Below are 18,097 nucleotides of genomic sequence, written 5' to 3' on the forward strand. Positions count from 1 at the left end.
CACGGATGTGGTCCTGTAAATGGCACCCAACTCCAGATTTACTGTTTGACACCTATAAAACGCAGCAACCGACACCACCAGGATACAAAGCATTCTTGAAATTCGCTTCCTTAATGGCAAAGCGCATCATTCTTCAAAAGTGGCTGGCGGCTGAGGGTCCCAGTGTGGCGCATTGGAGGGTTGCCATGATTCAGTGCTGTTCTGTAGAAAAGAGGGGAATTAGTGACCTAGCCTCCAAGAGAGGTGACATATTTTGTAAGTCCTGGTCCCCATTTTGGGATACACTCACTCCGGAAGCAAGAAGCAAAATTCTGAACTGTTAAGTGTTTAAGGGTTGGGTAGGTTTAGTTGGGGTTAAGGGAGGGTATGGGGGGGGGGGGGAGGGCTTGAAAGGATCGGGGGAGAAAAAAGGGGGAAAAACTCACTGTTGACATAAGAAAGAATGGTTCGAATGTTGTACTTCATATGTGAATTGTGTTATGACGAAGTGATATCTATGTGATAATGATTTTATGTCAATAAAAAAGATTAATTAAAAAAAATAGTAGTAATAAACAATATTAAGTGCTATTGTATAATATACCACACTGTATTACACAAAACAAAAGGAGCAAATTGCCACAGACCATTTTCTCTTTTGATCTAGCACAGGAAAAAAAACATTTTAAATGCTCCCAGGTTTAACCTAATTCATGTTTAATGTGGGCTATAAATGTCATAAATAAATAGATAGAAAGAAACTCTGAATTTTGAGCACCTGATTCTCATAACATGATGTCTGTTTTAGTGGCCCTTTACCAGGAGAAAATAAAAATCTCTGCAGGAATATAACACATGCTATGGTGTCCCTATAATCAGCCCCTCCAGATGATTATCATTTATAACAAGTTACTACTCTACCTATGAAACGTTTTTATCCTCTGTGTACATCCGTGTGCTGCAGAAGCTGGCATGTTTGAAAATATGTGAGATTGAATAAAAATGCTGCCAACAATAAAGAACGACAACGTGGGTGCCGCAGCTCATAAGTTAGTTTGCCTTGTTTTGAGTGTATGGCGATGACGACGGCAGGCGGGGAATGGGAAACAGCGACTTCCCAAATTGGCTTCAACTGTTTGACGTCATCTCCATCTCTGACTTCAACATCCTTCGTTTCAAACACAGTATTCCTACCCCTCCCTCGCATTCCAAACCTCGTTCTCGTGCTCCAGTAGCCTCTCTCAGTCCATTGCAAGCCTCATTCTGGTGCTGCAATAGTCTCTCTGTGAGTGCCAAGCCTCATTTTCACACTCCAGTAGCCTTTCTCAGTGTGTTCCAAGCCTCATTCTGGTTTCACCATTGCTTCTTCCCGGAGTGTTTCAGAGGCTTCTTCTTTATGCAGCCACCTCCGAGGTGGAGTTTGGAGGCTGAGGAGATGCTGGTTCCAGACATTTCAAAGACCGTAAGGACACTTGGATTTCCTTTATGTCTAAGTTTAATTGGCTTCATGTCTGTATCTGTGTTGTGTGAGACAGTAAGTGGAGGAGTAGCCTAGTGGTTAGGGCAAGTCACTTAACCCTTCATTATATCAAGTCCCATTAACAAGATTCTGGAATGTTGCCACTATTTGAGGTTCTACATGGAATGTTGAGGTTCTGTTGCTACTATTTGAGATTCTACATGGAATGTTGCTAGTGGAGGAGTAGCCTAGTGGTTAGGGCAAGTCACTTAACCCTTCATTGCCCAGGTACAAATAAGTACCTCTATATACTATGTAAACCACTTTGAATGTAAAAAACCACAGAAAGGCTGTATATCAAGTCCCATTAACAAGATTCTGGAATGTTGCTACTATTTACATAGTAACATAGTAGATGACGGCAGAAGAAGACCTGCATGGTCCATTCAGTCTGCCCAACAAGATAAACTCATTTGTGTATACCTTACCTTGATTTCTACCTGCCTTTTTCAGGGCACAGACCGTACAAGTCTGCCCAGCAGTATTTCCCGCCTCCCAACCACCAACCCCTCTTCCCCCTGCCACCCAATTTCGGCTAAGCTTCTGAGGATCCATTCCTTCTGCACAGGATTCCTCTATGCATATCCCACGCATGTTTGAACTCCGTTACCGTTTTCATCTCCACCACCTCCCGCGGGAGGGCATTCCAAGCGTCCACCACCCTCTCCGTGAAAAAATACTTCCTGACATCTTTCCTGAGTCTGCCCCCCTTCAATCTCATTTCATGTCCTCTCGTTCTACCGCCTTCCCATCTCCGGAAAAGATTCATTTGCGGATTAATACCTTTCAAATATTTGAACGTCTGTATCATATCACCCCTGTTCCTCCTTTCCTCCAGGGTATACATGTTCAGGTCAGCAAGTCTCTGCTCATACGTCTTGGAACGCAAATCCCATACCATTCTCATAGCTCTTCTTTGCACCGCTTCCATTTTAACATCCTTCGCAAGATACGGCCTCCAAAACTGAACACAATATTCCAGGTGGGGCCTCACCAAGGACTTGTACAGGGGCATCAACACTTCCTTTCTTCTGCTGATCACACCTCTCTCTATACAGCCTAGCAACCTTCTCGCTACGGCCACCACCCTGTCACACTGTTTCGTCGCCTTCAGATCCTCAGATACTATCACCCTAAGATCCCTCTCCCCCTCAGTACCTATCAGACTCTCACCGCCTAACACATAAGTCTCTCGTGGGTTTCTACTCCCTAAGTGCATCACTTTGCATTTCTTCGCATTGAATTTTAATTGCCAAACCTTAGACCATTCTTCTAGCTTCCTCAGATCCCTTTTCATGCTTTCCACTCCCTCCCGGGTGTCCACTCTGTTGCAAATCTTAGTATCATGCGCAAATAGGCAAACTTTACCTTCTAACCCTTCGGTAATGTCACTCACAAATATATTGAACAGAATCGGCCCCAGCACCGATCCCTGAGGCACTCCACTACTCACCTTTCCCTCCTCCGAGCGAACTCCATTTACCACCACCCTCTGTCGTCTGTCCCGTCAACCAGTTCCTAATCCAGTTCACCACGTCGGGATTCTACATGGAATGTTGAGATTCTGTTGCTACTATTTGAGATTCTACATGGAATGTTGCTAGTGGAGGAGTAGCCTAGTGGTTAGTGCAGTGGACTTTGACTTTGATTCTGGGGAACTGAGTTCGATTCCCACTGCAAGTCACTTAACCTCCATTGCCCAGGTACAAATAAGTACCTGAATATACTATTTATTTATTTGTTGCATTTGTATCCCTCATTTTCCCACCTATTTGCAGGCTCAATGTGGCTTACTTAGTGCCGTAGTGGCAGTCACCAATACCGGCATGAACAAATAGAAGGTGAGGTTAAGACAGACTAATCCGCTAATGAGTGGGAAAGTGCGGGGTATAAGCGTTACAAATAATAATGATCAGAATTGATAGACATATTGGGGGTCAAGGGGAAGGTAGGTTATGTCCAATATGAACATTTATATTGATTGTGTTGCGGGATTAGGCATTTAGGTTGAGTCGTTTGGGTATGCCTTTTTGAACAGGTAAGTGTTTAGGAGTTTCCGGAAGATTAGGTGGTCGTATGTTGTTTTCAGAGCGCATTCCATAGTTGTGTGCTTAGATAAGAGAAGCTGGATGCATAGGTTAACATATAGTAACATAGTAGATGACGGCAGAAAAAGACCTGCACGGTCCATCCAGTCTGCCCAACAAGACAACTCATGTGTGCTACTTTATGTATAATACTCCTTTCCCCCCAAACCCTCCTGCCCACCCTCTCACCCATAACACCCCCCCTTCATCCCCCTACACCCCCATGAAAAAGCACCTATATGTTCTTTACCCCTGCTTTTAACCGAGCCCACCCCCCCCTTTATATTTCAAAGTCCCCTCCCTTCTGTATGCTGTAAGGTACTCCATATGTATTAATTGTCCCAATTTATCCTTCCACTCCTCCAATGTAGGAGAATTTGAAGATTTCCACCTGCGGGCTATAAGGCATTTGGCTGCCGCAAAACCCCAATGAAGCCATTTACTAACCTCCCAAGATTCCCTCTCATTATATAAACCCAAAAGGCATTCCCGAGGCCCACACACCAATGATATGTCAATTTAACCAATCCTTTCACCACCCCGTGCCAAAATTCCACCACACTAGAACATGCCCACCAGATGTGAAGAAAGGATCCCTTATGCTTTCCACACCTCTAACATCTATCCAACGTTCCCGGATAAATTTTCTGCAACCTCTCTGGTGTATAGTACCATCTGGTAAGAACTTTATACGCATTCTCCTGTACCAAGACACACACCGATGCTCTATATACCTCTCGACAAATAGTCTCCCATTCCTGGTCAGTAAATCTACATCCCATGCCCCTTGAAACCCAAATGATCTTGAATCACTTCCCCTAAAGAATATATAAAGCACTAATATAGGTCTGGGAACCCTTCTCAGAATTATCCACAAATTTTCTAAACATTCCCTCTCCTGAGTATTTACCCCCTTCCATCCCATTGCCCCCACAAAATGTTGGACCTGCACATACGCAAACCTATCCCCCTCTGTTAGACCATATCTGGAGCTCAGCGTTTCAAAACTCAACATCTTACCTCCCTACAACACATTGTGGAAATTTATCAGCCCCTTCCTCTCCCATCTCCCATATCGAGCATTCTCCCTCCCCAAATTTCGGTTCCCACCTCATGGGCGCCAATGTAGAAACCTCATCCACCTGACCCCATTTCCTCCTAACTCTCCTCCACACTCCCATCAAGTGTTTCACATAGGGATTGGACCATCCCTCAAGTACCCCACCTGCTCCCTCCGTAATCCACAAATAAGAGTGGAACTCCCTATGAGAGCTATAGGACCTTTCCACCTGACTACTGGGCTTATTATTCTCACTCTCCCAGTCTATAAGCATCCTTATCTGGGCCGCATAATAGTACCATTCAATATCGGGGACCGCCCTACCTTCCCTCTCAGGAGCCCCCCCACATAACCCGACTCCCTAATGTAGGGTGTTTCCCATTCCAAATAAACTGTGTGATCAGTCCCTGAATCTGCTTAATTGTTCCTCCAGGGAGTTCCACTGGCAAAGCCTGAAACAGAAAAAGTAACCGTGGTAAAACATTCATCTTGATCACTGCCAAACGACCCCACCAAGACAGCCACAACCCCTTCCATCGAGACAACTCAGACCTGATTTGGCCTACAATCTTGCCATAATTAATACTGCTCACCCTACCAAGGTCACACGGAATGTGATTCCCGAAATACCGGAGTTTATTTTTTGCCCATTTAAAAGGAAATCTCCTCCTCCGGGGATAACGATACTCCCAATATCTCACTTTTATCCATATTAACCTTGAATCCTGCACACACCTCACTCTTCCAAAATTTCCAATACTTTGGGCAACGTTTGTTCTGGATCAACCACATACATCAACACATCATCAGCAAATAATGTTATTCTATGTTCCCTCCTCCCCCACCCTTACTCTGCGCAAGTCTGGATGCACCTTTTTGTCGTCTTTAAAATTGAGCGTGGTACCGGAAGATTGGAGGATGGCCAATGTAACACCGATTTTTAAAAAAGGTTCCAGAGGAGATCCGGGAAATTATAGATGTCGGTGCCGGGCAAAATGGTAGAGACTATTATAAATAACAAATTTACAGAGCATATTCAAAAGCATGGATTAATGAGACAAAGTCAACATGGATTTAGTGAAGGGAAATCTTGCCTCACCAATCTACTACATTTCTTTGAAGGGGTGAACAAACATGTGGATAAAGGTGAGCCGGTTGATATTGTGTATCTGGATTTTCAGAAGGCGTTTGACAAAGTACCTCATGAAAGACTCCAGAGGAAACTGGAGAGTCATGGGCTAGGGGGTAGTGTTCTATTGTGGATTAAAAACTGGTTAAAAGATAGAAAACAGAGAGTAGGGTTAAATTTTCAGTATTCTCAATGGAGAAGGGTAGTTAGCGGGGTTCCCCAGGGGTCTGTGCTGGGACCGCTGCTTTTTAACATATTTATAAATGACCGAGAAATGGGAGTAACTAGTGAGGTAATTAAATTCGCAGATGACACAAAGTTATTCAGGGTTGTCAAGTCGCAGGAGGAGTGTGAAAGATTACAGGAGGATCTCGCGAGACTGGGGGACTGGGCATCCAAGTAGCAGATGAAGTTCAGTGTTGACAAGTGTAAAGTGGTGCATGTGGGTAAGAGGAACCCGAATTACAGCTATGTCATGCAAGGTTCCGCGTTAGGAGTCACAGATCTAGACTGGGAGTCATCGTTGATAAAACGTTGAAACCTTCTGCTCAGTGTGCTGCGGCGGCTAAGAAAGCGCACAGAATGTTGAGTATTATTAGGAAAGGGATGGAAAACAAACACGAGGATGTTATAATGCCGTTGTATTGCTGCATGGTGCGACCGCACCTCAAATATCGTGTCCAATTCGGGTCGCCGCATCTCAAAAAAGATATAAAAGAATTGGAGAAGGTGCAGAGAAGGGCAACAAAAATGATAAGTACATAAGTAATGCCACACTGGGAAAAGACCAAGGGTCCATCGAGCCCAGCATCCTGTCCATGACAGCGGCCAATCCAGGCCAAGGGCACCTGGTGAGCTTCCCAAACGTACAAACATTCTATACATGTTATTCCTGGAATTATGGATTTTTCCCAAGTCCATTTAGTAGTGGTTTATGGACTTGTTCTTTAGGAAACCGTCTAACCCCTTTTTAAACTCTGCTAAGCTAACCGCCTTCACCACGTTCTCCGGCAACGAATTCCAGAGTTTAATTATGCGTTGGGTGAAGAAAGATTTTCTCTGATTTGTTTTAAATTTACTACACTGTAGTTTCATCGCATGCCCCCTAGTCCTAGTATTTTTGGAAAGCGTGAACAGACGCTTCACATCCACCTGTTCCACGCCACTCATTATTTTATATACCTCTAAAAGGGATGGAACGACTTCCCTATGAGGAAAGGCTAAGATGGTTAGGGCTCTTCAGCTTGGAGAAAAGGCGGCTGAGGGGTGATATGATAGAAGTCTACAAGATAATGAGCGGAGTAGAGCGGACAGATATGAAGCATTTGTTTACACTTTCAAAAAATAATAGAACCAGGGGACACAAGATGAAGCTAGAATATGGCAGATTTAAAACAAATAGGAGAAAGTTTTTCTTTACTCAGTGTGTAGTTGGATTCTGGAACTCGTTACCGGAGAATGTAGTGACAGCAGCTGGCCTTACGAAGTTTAAGGGGGGTTTGGACAGATTCCTGAAGGAAAAGTCCATTGAACATTATTATATATATATATATATATATATATATTTGGGGGTTTTTTGCCGGGTTCTTAAAGCCTGGATTGGCCGCTGTCAGAGACAGGATGCAGTGCTTGATGGACCTTTGGTCTTTTCCCAGTATGGCGGTACTTATCTGCTTATATGCTTCATAATTGGGTTTGGGAGGCGTTGAATAGGCCGCAGGAGTTGTATCATACTGTGAAATATTTGATTAATGGTTATGAAGATAAGCACATGAAAAGGGGACCAGATGCCATGGCATACGCGGATTACTTGATGGAGAAGATGGTTCTGTTAGTTAAGGGAGTGAGAACTTGTGGTGATCAAGGGATGGAGTTGGGGGGGGGGGAGGGTGTCCACGTTCTTGAGTTGAAATGGGTTGAGTTTGATGAGGAAGGGGTGCAGGAAATGACCCGGGGTGTCTCGATGATTTTGCCAATTGGGTCTGTATGGGACCCTTGCTGTTCAGGTGTAATCCCTCAAATGGCAAGTAAACTCGCTTTACCGTTAACATGTCTTGTGAATTAGTCCTTTAGTGAAGATCGGCTGCCAGCTGCTTGTAAGTAAGCTACTGTAAAACCATTGTTAAAGAATGAGAAATTGAATCCTAAAAGTATGAGTAGTTATAGACCTTTTTCTGTTGTCCCATTTTTGGGAAGGGTTATTGAGAAGGTTGTTTTAACGCATCTTGAGGCGTTTGTGGAAGAAAATGTTGTTTGCACAGGTTTCAATATGGGTTTAGAAAACCAGTAGTGTAGAGACTTTGCTGATCTCGATTTTGGATTCATTGCGGAGAGGGATAGATCAGAACCAAAGTTATTGTTTGATTTCTTTAGATGTGTCGTCTGCTTTTGATTCTGTTGATGGCAATATTCCTTTGAAGAGGTGGCTTATGTTGGGTATAGGGGGTTTGGGCTATGATTGGTTTGCCTTTTTTTTTTGTCAGAGCGGGATTTTTTTGGTTCAAAGTGGAGGGAGTGTCAAGATCTGTTTCTGTTTTTAAGAGGAGTTCCACAAGGTTATGCCTTGTCCACGCTTTGTTTAATATTTATATGTCATCGTCTCCCCCCCCCCCCCCCCCCCCCCCCACCAAAAAAAAATAAAAATCCCAAGTCGTTTGTCTTGGTTAACTGTTTGGCTTCAGCTTGTAACAGCAGTTAGGATATCTGGGCTTAATAAGGTTTAGGTGAGTTTCTGGAGGAAAAGTCCATAGTCTGCTGTTGAGATAGTCATGGGGGAAGCCACCGCTTGTTCCTGGGAATCGATAGCATGGAATCTCGCTTCTCTTTGGGATTCTGCATGGGTTAGATTTTCAGGATTACCACAATGCGTGTGCGTGAGAGAGATTTGAAATACATTTGCCTGTAACGGAGGCCTTTCTCATGCATATTTATTGTGGATATTCTGAAAACACGACAGAGCTATAGATCTATATAGCACAGTGAAAATAAAAACAAATGTGTATTTGCTGGGACACATATTAGACAAAGTCATTTTACAAAAGCATAAGTTAAAAAAAAAAGAACAGCATCCCTCAGGGCGACATGCAGGTATAATGCCAATGTGGGAATTTTCCACTGTATATATGTATTATCATTATATAATAAAAAAATCCTCATGTACTGTGAGGGATCACCCAAACCACACCCAGAACATGTCTCTGTAACGTATCCCTGTGCTGCCACTTCCATGTAGAAGTAGCCGCCTTTCCTAAAGTCCTTGTTTGCTGATTTACACGTGTAATTTGGTGTTTTACATATGCACAGGGCACCTGTTCTGTCCTCTGACAGTCTTGCACTAGTTTATAATGTGACCCTAAAATGTGATTAATGCCTTTACTGTCATTCTCACTTCTAAGGATCCTCATTGCTGCAGTTCCCACTGCAAAGATACATGAGCAATGCATTGTGTGTAATGTAGTTCACAGGCAATGCAGCCACACTTGCCTGTCTGTATTAGAACTGTTACCATTGGTTTGTGCTGCTACCCAGACCTCCTCTCTTTCTCAGCCAAGCTTGGCTCCTTTGTCTACCTGCTATCATTTCCTGGTCAGTCTTACTATCTCTGTTCTGAGAGGTCAGCCAGGCATGACCTTTCCTTCCAATCGAGGGCTGTTCTCTGGGACCACCCTTGCCACCTGGTGGCAGGCTCTGTCCCCATTGGTCTTTACCTCCTCCTCCCTGGGCTTGTGTGAATCTTCTTGACCTCCCCGTCTCTCTCTCTCCATGAGGCATTCTCCATCTTGCTTCAGACAGCACTTCTCCTGCTTCACTCCTTGGAAAGAACTTGTTTTTTTTTTACCTTGAATATATCCTCTTAATGAGATATTGCACTCTCCAGTCACCCAGCTCTGAGCTACTTCTACCTGTTGAACTATCTCCCCACCGCTGCAATAAACCTGGGGCTCTTCAGATTTCTATCTCCAATCACTGATACAGCTCTCAGAATTAGGGAGTCTCTGTGCCCTGGGGCAACACTGCTGAACATCTGACTGAGTATCTGTGTTTTATTCAATAAAAGAAACTTCAGAAAATATAGAGACTTCAGGTATTGAGATTTTACAGTTAAACAAGTCTTAAGAGGCTTGACAGCACCGGCATTCTAAAATCATCCCCCAAATGATAGACGAATAAAACTAGCTGAAATCGAATGCATTCTGAGCACCTCCACATGTCCCTGTGAGTTTTTGGTTCTTGTTTCAGATGCGGGTGACGTTTGAGGACATCACTGTCTCTTTCTCCCAGGAGGAGTGGGAGTATTTAGATGAAGGGCAGAAGGAGCTTTACAGGGAGGTGATGAAGGACAATTATGAGACCCTGATCTCCCTAGGTAAGAAGCTTTGTCTGCATTTTCAGCATCTGATTTATTAAAAGTAATTTGAGATATTTTCTGTAGCTCCTCCACTTGAACTTCCAGGTATGATCAGGATTTCTCTTGGCCATGCTCTCTGTCTTAGGATGACAGTGTGAGGGCAGGACTGAGGCACTTCTAAGAGCTTCCTGTGTGTCCTACAAGATTCCTCCTAGAGAGATTTTCCTCCAGTTCTTGCATTGAGGCTGAAAATGCTCAGGTCCTGGCTGTAACACAGTGTGTCAAAGTAGCTGCTGAGACCAATCAAAAGTGTGATACTGTGTTCATTGGCCTTTCCTGGGCTTTTGACACTGCGAAGCTGCAGAATTGTCTCCAGGATCAACACATGATAAGAGTAATACAAGAAATCATCATTAACTGCTGTTTCCATGTGTTAGTTAGAGAGGAAGGTTCCAGATCATGACAAGGATCATCAGTCTTTGTTCCTGCTCTTTTCAACATTTGATTTTCCACAAAGATTGAAACTTCTGCGTGTGCCAATGAGTTGGTTATCCTCCACACCCACTATTTCTTGGAGGATTTTCAACAGTTTCTAGAGAGAATCAGTCAGGTTCGGCCCCCTGGTCTGTGACACCATGAAAATAGCCAGAAATTTCAACCCTTTCCATAGCTGGATAGGACCGAAGCAGGTAATTCCTTTCTCCTCTTTGTATGACCAAAAAACCCTAAACAATTATTGAAACACAAGAAGGTTACAAAACAACATTATTTGTTTATAGAAAATCCTTTTCTACTATTTAACAGAGAAAATGACCCAGTTTCTGCAGGTCTTGCACACAATTGGCCTATAATTTCAGAGACTCCCACAGGCTCTTCATATCATGGAGTTTGCCCTTTTCAAAAGCATGTGCATATTTTTCACTTATGAAATTGGTTGGTAATTCAATAACAGCACACCTCCAGTTATCATATTCTGTAACACCAGGACACCCAGGTGTAGTTATAGAAATACTAGCGTAAACCTATATCATAGTAGATGACGGTGACAGCAGAGAAAGACCTGTACGGTCCACCCAGTCTGCCCAAGAAGATTAAGTCATATGTGCTACTTTATGTGTATATATGACCTTGAGTTGTATCTGCCATTTTCAGGGCACAGACCGTAGAAGTCTGCCCAGCACTAGCCTTGCCTCCCAACCACTAGCCCTGCCTCCACCATGGGCTCTGCCACCCAATCTCCGCTAAGCTTCTGAGGATCCATTCCTTCTGAACAGGATTCCTTTATGTTTATCCCACGCATTTTTTAATTCTGTTACCGTTTTCATCTCCACCACCTCCCGCAGGAGGGCATTCCAAGTATCCACCACACTCCGTGAAAAAATACTTCCTGACATTTTTCTTGAGTCTGCCCACCTTCAATCTCATTTCATGTCCTCTAGTTCTACTGCCTTCCCATCTCTGGAAAAGGTTGGTTTGCGGATTAATACCTTTCAAATATTTGAACGGCTGTATCATATCACCCCTGTTTCTCCTTTCATACGTCTTGTAACGCAAATCCCATACCATTCTCGTAGCTTTTCTTTGCACCGCTTCAATTCTTTGTACATCCTTAACAAGATACAGCCTCCAAAACTGAACACAATACGCCAGGTGGGGCCTCACCAACGACTTATACAGGGGCATCAACACCTCCTTTCTTCTGCTGATCACACCTCTCTCTATACAGCCTAGCAACCTTCTAGCTACGGCCACCGCCTTGTCACACTGTTTTGTCGCCTTCAGATCCTCAGATACTATCACCCCAAGATCCCTCTCTGAGAGTACATATCAGACTCTCACCACCTAACGCATACGTCTCCCTTGGATTTCTACTTCGCATTGACCTTAGACCATTCTTCTAGCTTCTGCAGATCCTTTTTCATGTTTTCCACTCCCTCCTGGGTGTCCACTCTGTTACAAATCTTAGTATCATCCGCAAAAAGGCAAACTTTACCTTCTAACCCTTCGGCAATGTCACTCACAAATACATTGAACAGAATTGTCCCCAGCACCGATCCCTGAAGCACCCCACTACTCACCTTTCCCTCATCCAAGCGAATTCCATTAACCACCACCCTATGGCGTTTGTCCGTCAACCAGTTCTTAATCCAGTTCACCACGTCGGGTCCTATCTTCAGCCTGTCAAGTTTATTCAAGAGCCTCCTGTGGGGAACCGTGTCAAAAGCTTTGCTGAAATCTAAGTAGATTACGTCTATAGCACATCCCTGATTCAATTCTCCGGTCACCCAGTCAAATAATTCAATGAGATTCGTTTGGCACGATTTACGTTTGGTAAAACCACGTTGTCTCGGATCTTGCAACTTATTGGCTTCCAGGAAATTCACTGTCCTTTCCTTCAGCGTCACTTCCATTACTTTTCCAATAACCGAAGTGAGGCTTACCGGCCTGTAGTTTCTAGCTTCTATCACCACTTCTGTGAAGAGGGACCACATCCGCCGTTCTCCAATCCCATCGAACCTCTCCTGTCTCCAAGGATTTATTAAACAAATCTTTAAGAGGGACCCGCCAGAACCTCTCTGAGCTCCCTCAGTATCCGGGGTGGATCCCGTCTGGTCCCATGGCTTTGTCCACCTTTGGATTTTCAAGTTGTTCATACACACTCTCTTCCGTAAACGATACTATGTCCACTCCATTCTCATATGTACTTTTGCCAGTCAATCGTGGTCCTTCTCCAGGATTTTCTTCAGTGAAAACAGAACAAAAGTATCTATTTAGGAAATTTGCTTTTTCTTCATTATTATCTACATAGCGGTTCTCAGTATCTTAGTCTCACAATTCCCTTTTTAGTCATTCTCCTTTCACTAATATACCTGAAGAAATTTTTGTCACCTCTTCTTACATTTTTAGCCATTTGTTCTTCCGCGTGTGCTTTCGCCAGACGTATCTCTCTCTTGGCTTCTTTCTGTTTCATCCGGTATTCCTCTCCGTGTTCCTCTTCTTGAGTTTTTCTGTATTTCAGGAACGCCAACTCTTTAGCCTTTATTTGCTCAGCCACTTGCTTGGAGAATCATATTGGTTTCCTTTTTCTCTTGCTTTTATTTACTTTCCTTACATAAATTCTTGTGGCCATATTTATAGCTTCTTTCAGTCTGGACCACTGTCCTTCCACTTCTCGTTTGTCCTCCCAGCCCATCAGCTCCTTCCTCAGGTATTCCCCCATTTTACTAAAGTCAGCATCCTTGAAATCCAGGACTTTGAGTTTTGAGTGGCTGCCCTCCAGCTGTCATATCAAATCAAACTGTTTCATGGTCACTGCTGCCCAGGTGGGCACACACTCGGTCATTTGACACACTATCCCCATTTGTGAGCACCAGATCCAGCATCGCTCCCTTCCTCGTGGGTTCTGTCATGTTTACCCCCTCCCCCCCTTGTATTTACATGCTATAACACTTAGATGCAACATTATAGAAGGGGTGCTTGGTGCACTTTTTCACATTCCTGCCAGTTTTGGTGCGTCTGATGCACTGGCGCAGAAAATTCTCTTCCTTGATCAGTAGTAGCTTTCTGTAGAAGTAATACGTAATTAATGTCTTTCTTTTCATATCCCAACAGTTAATGAGGCTGAACAGGAGCTCAAGCGAGAGCAGAATCAAGAAGAATCTGTTATACAAACGGAAGGAAATGACGATCGGAATATTTCCCAAAGGATGGAGAGGAGACACCCAAGGAATCATCAGCAGGAGCTGGAGAAGGAGGAGAGAGACCAAGCTGGAGAAACACCTTGTGGAATTACTGAGTGTGAAAGAAGTGACAGGGATCTCACAGACCTCCCTGAGCACCAGAGACACTTGAGAACCAAGGGTCCCTTCCAGGATAGTAACAGTGATCCAGAGCCTTCTAAACTCCCCCAAGAAGAGAGGAAAGGGAATAAACCTTCTGTGTGTGACAGCTGTGGAATAATCTTCAATCAGATTGAGCATTTCTTATTGGATAAGAGAACCGATAGTAGGGAGAGATCTTTTTCATGTTCTCAGTGTGAAAAGACTTTCAAACAGAACATAAATTTGAAATTAAACCAGAGAATTCATGCTGAACGTATGTCATTTTCATGTAACAAATGTAGCAAAAGATTTTGTCATCGGAAATCATTAATTACACACCAAAGAACACACACTGGAAACATGGAGCACATCAGAAAGAGACTCTTTCCTTGTACTGAGTGTAATAAGAGTTTCACTACTTCATCATATCTGAAAGCGCACAAAATCATCCGCAGCAGAAAGAAAACCTTTCCATGTACTGAGTGTGGTCAAACTTTCAGTTTGTTCTCAATTCTGAAACGGCACCAAATAATTCACAGTGGACAGAAACCATTTACATGTACTGAATGTGGTAAATGTTTCAGTGATAAGTCGCAACTGAAAATGCATCAAATGACCCACAGTGGAAAGAATCCTTTTACATGCGCTGAGTGTAATAAAACTTTCACTTCATCATCATACCTGAAAATTCATCAAATGATCCACAGTGGAAAGAAACCTTTTACATGCTCTGAGTGTAATAAAAGTTTTACTCAGTCATCACACCTGAAAACTCATCAAATGATTCACAGTGGAAAGAAACCTTTTACATGCTTTGAGTGTAATAAAGGTTTCACTTTATCATCATACCTGAAAATTCATCAACTGATCCACGATGGAAAGAAACCTTTTACATGCTCTGAGTGTAATAAAAGTTTTACTCAGTCATCACACCTGAAAACTCATCAAATGATTCACAGTGGAAAGAAACCTTTTACATGCTCTGAGTGTAATAAAAGCTTTAGTTCTTCTTCATATCTGAAAACTCATCAAATGATCCACAGTGGAAAGAAACCTTTTACATGTACTGAGTGTAATAAAAGTTTTACTCAGTCAGCATACCTGAAAACTCATCAAATGATTCACAGTGGAAAGAAACCTTTTACATGCTCTGAGTGTAATAAAAGTTTTACTCAGTCATCACACCTGAAAACTCATCAAATGATCCACAGTGGAAAGAAACCTTTTACATGTACTGAGTGTAATAAAAGCTTTACTCGGTCATCACACCTGAAAACTCATCAAATGATCCACAGTGGACAGAAACCTTTTACATGCTCTGAGTGTAATAAAAGTTTCACTTGTTCATCATACTTGAAACTTCATCAAATGATCCACTGTGGAAAGAAACCTTTTACATGTTCTGATTGTAATAAAAGCTTTAGTTCTTCTTCATATCTGAAAACTCATCAAATGATCCACAGTGGAAAGAAACCTTTTACATGCTCTGAGTGTAATAAAGGTTTCACTTCTTCATCACACTTGAAAGCTCATCAAATGAGCCACAGTGGAAAGAAACCTTTTACATGTACTGAGTGTAATAAAAGCTTTGGTTCTTCTTCATACCTGAAAATTCATCAACTGATCCACAGTGGAAAGAAACCTTTTACATGCTCTGAGTGTAATAAAAGTTTTACTCAGTCATCACACCTGAAAACTCATCAAATGATTCACAGTGGAAAGAAACCTTTTACATGCTTTGAGTGTAATAAAGGTTTCACTTTATCATCATACCTGAAAATTCATCAAATGAGCCACAGTGGAAAGAAACCTTTTACATGCTCTGAGTGAATAAAAGCTTTGGTTCTTCTTCATACCTGAAAATTCATCAACTGATCCACAGTGGAAAGAAACCTTTTACATGCTCTGAGTGTAATAAAAGTTTTACTCAGTCATCACACCTGAAAACTCATCAAATGATCCACAGTGGAAAGAAACCTTTTACATGCTTTGAGTGTAATAAAGGTTTCACTTTATCATCATACCTGAAAATTCATCAACTGATCACGATGGAAAGAAACCTTTTACATGCTCTGAGTGTAATAAAAGTTTTACTCAGTCATCACACCTGAAAACTCATCAACTGATCCACGGTGGAAAGAAACCTTTTACATGCTCTGAGTGTAATAAAAGTTTTACTCAGTCATCACACCTGAAAACTCATCAAATGATCCACAGTGGAAAGAAACCTTTTACATGTACTGAGTGTAATAAAAGCTTTACTCGGTCATCACACCTGAAAACTCATCAAATGATCCACAGTGGACAGAAACCTTTTACATGCTCTGAGTGTAATAAAAGTTTCACTTGTTCATCATACTTGAAACTTCATCAAATGATCCACTGTGGAAAGAAACCTTTTACATGTTCTGATTGTAATAAAAGCTTTAGTTCTTCTTCATATCTGAAAACTCATCAAATGATCCACAGTGGAAAGAAACCTTTTACATGCTCTGAGTGAATAAAAGCTTTGGTTCTTCTTCATACCTGAAAATTCATCAACTGATCCACAGTGGAAAGAAACCTTTTACATGCTCTGAGTGTAATAAAAGTTTTACTCAGTCATCACACCTGAAAACTCATCAAATGATCCACAGTGGAAAGAAACCTTTTACATGCTTTGAGTGTAATAAAGGTTTCACTTTATCATCATACCTGAAAATTCATCAACTGATCACGATGGAAAGAAACCTTTTACATGCTCTGAGTGTAATAAAAGTTTTACTCAGTCATCACACCTGAAAACTCATCAACTGATCCACGGTGGAAAGAAACCTTTTACATGCTCTGAGTGTAATAAAAGTTTTACTCAGTCATCACACCTGAAAACTCATCAAATGATCCACAGTGGAAAGAAACCTTTTACATGTACTGAGTGTAATAAAAGCTTTACTCGGTCATCACACCTGAAAACTCATCAAATGATCCACAGTGGACAGAAACCTTTTACATGCTCTGAGTGTAATAAAAGTTTCACTTGTTCATCATACTTGAAACTTCATCAAATGATCCACTGTGGAAAGAAACCTTTTACATGTTCTGATTGTAATAAAAGCTTTAGTTCTTCTTCATATCTGAAAACTCATCAAATGATCCACAGTGGAAAGAAACCTTTTACATGCTCTGAGTGTAATAAAGGTTTCACTTCTTCATCACGCTTAAAACGTCATCAAATGAGCCACAGTGGAAAGAAACCTTTTACATGCTCTGATTGTAATAAAGGTTTCACTTGTTCATCACACTTAAAACTTCATCAAATGATCCACAGTGGAAAGAAACCTTTTACATGCTCTGAGTGTAATAAAAGTTTCACTTGTTCATCACGCTTAAAACTTCATCAAATGATCCACAGTGGAAAGAAACCTTTTACATGCTCTGAGTGTAATAAAAGCTTTACTCGGTCATCACACCTGAAAACTCATCAAATGATTCACAGTGGAAAGAAACCTTTTACATGCTCTGAGTGTAATAAAGGTTTCACTTGTTCAACACACTTAAAACTTCATCAAATGATCCACAGTGGAAAGAAACCTTTTACATGCTCTGAGTGTAATAAAAGTTTCACTTGTTCATCACGCTTAAAACTTCATCAAATGATCCACAGTGGAAAGAAACCTTTTACATGCTCTGAGTGTAATAAAAGCTTTAGTTCTTCTTCATATCTGAAAACTCATCAAATGATCCACAGTGGACAGAAACCTTTTACATGCTCTGAGTGTAATAAAAGTTTCACTTGTTCATCATACTTGAAAAAACATGAACTGATCCACAGTGGAAAGAAACCTTTTACATGCACTGAGTGAATAAAATTTTCACTTGTTCATCACACTTGAAAGCTCATCAAATGACCCTCCGAAGGGACACCACCTTGTAGTGCTGGAGGGGCTTCTGTGTTTCAATGACTCAGAGGGCTATGATGAAGGGTTACCCATATCAGACAGGCCTCTGAGGAGAAACCAGACAAAGAGTGTCCCAAACTGGGAGAGTGGTAAGATGGTGACCTGAAGTTCGTATGCCCAACGGCCCAGCTGCCCTCTGAGGTTGCAATTGAGGTTACCTTAACTGAGAGGAAGGGGACAACTGGCGGTCAGCTGCCGATGGCCAGCGTTTTGTCC

General features: G+C 42.2%; 1 protein-coding gene across 1 annotated transcript; it reads left to right on the forward strand.

Moving 5' to 3' along the window:
- Positions 1 to 1,358: 1,358 nt before the first annotated feature.
- LOC115458785 (zinc finger protein 664-like) lies at positions 1,359 to 17,637 on the forward strand. The gene is made up of 5 exons (XM_030188598.1): positions 1,359 to 1,441; positions 10,014 to 10,140; positions 13,735 to 14,856; positions 17,205 to 17,279; positions 17,615 to 17,637. The coding sequence occupies exons 1-5, from the start codon at positions 1,376 to 1,378 to the stop codon at positions 17,617 to 17,619; spliced, it is 1,395 nt and encodes a 464-aa protein (XP_030044458.1). The 5' UTR covers positions 1,359 to 1,375; the 3' UTR covers positions 17,620 to 17,637.
- The last annotated feature ends 460 nt before the right edge of the window (positions 17,638 to 18,097 follow it).

The sequence above is a fragment of the Microcaecilia unicolor genome, unplaced genomic scaffold (genome assembly GCF_901765095.1).
Source record: "Microcaecilia unicolor unplaced genomic scaffold, aMicUni1.1, whole genome shotgun sequence".
In the NCBI taxonomy this organism is placed as follows: Eukaryota; Metazoa; Chordata; class Amphibia; order Gymnophiona; family Siphonopidae; genus Microcaecilia; species Microcaecilia unicolor.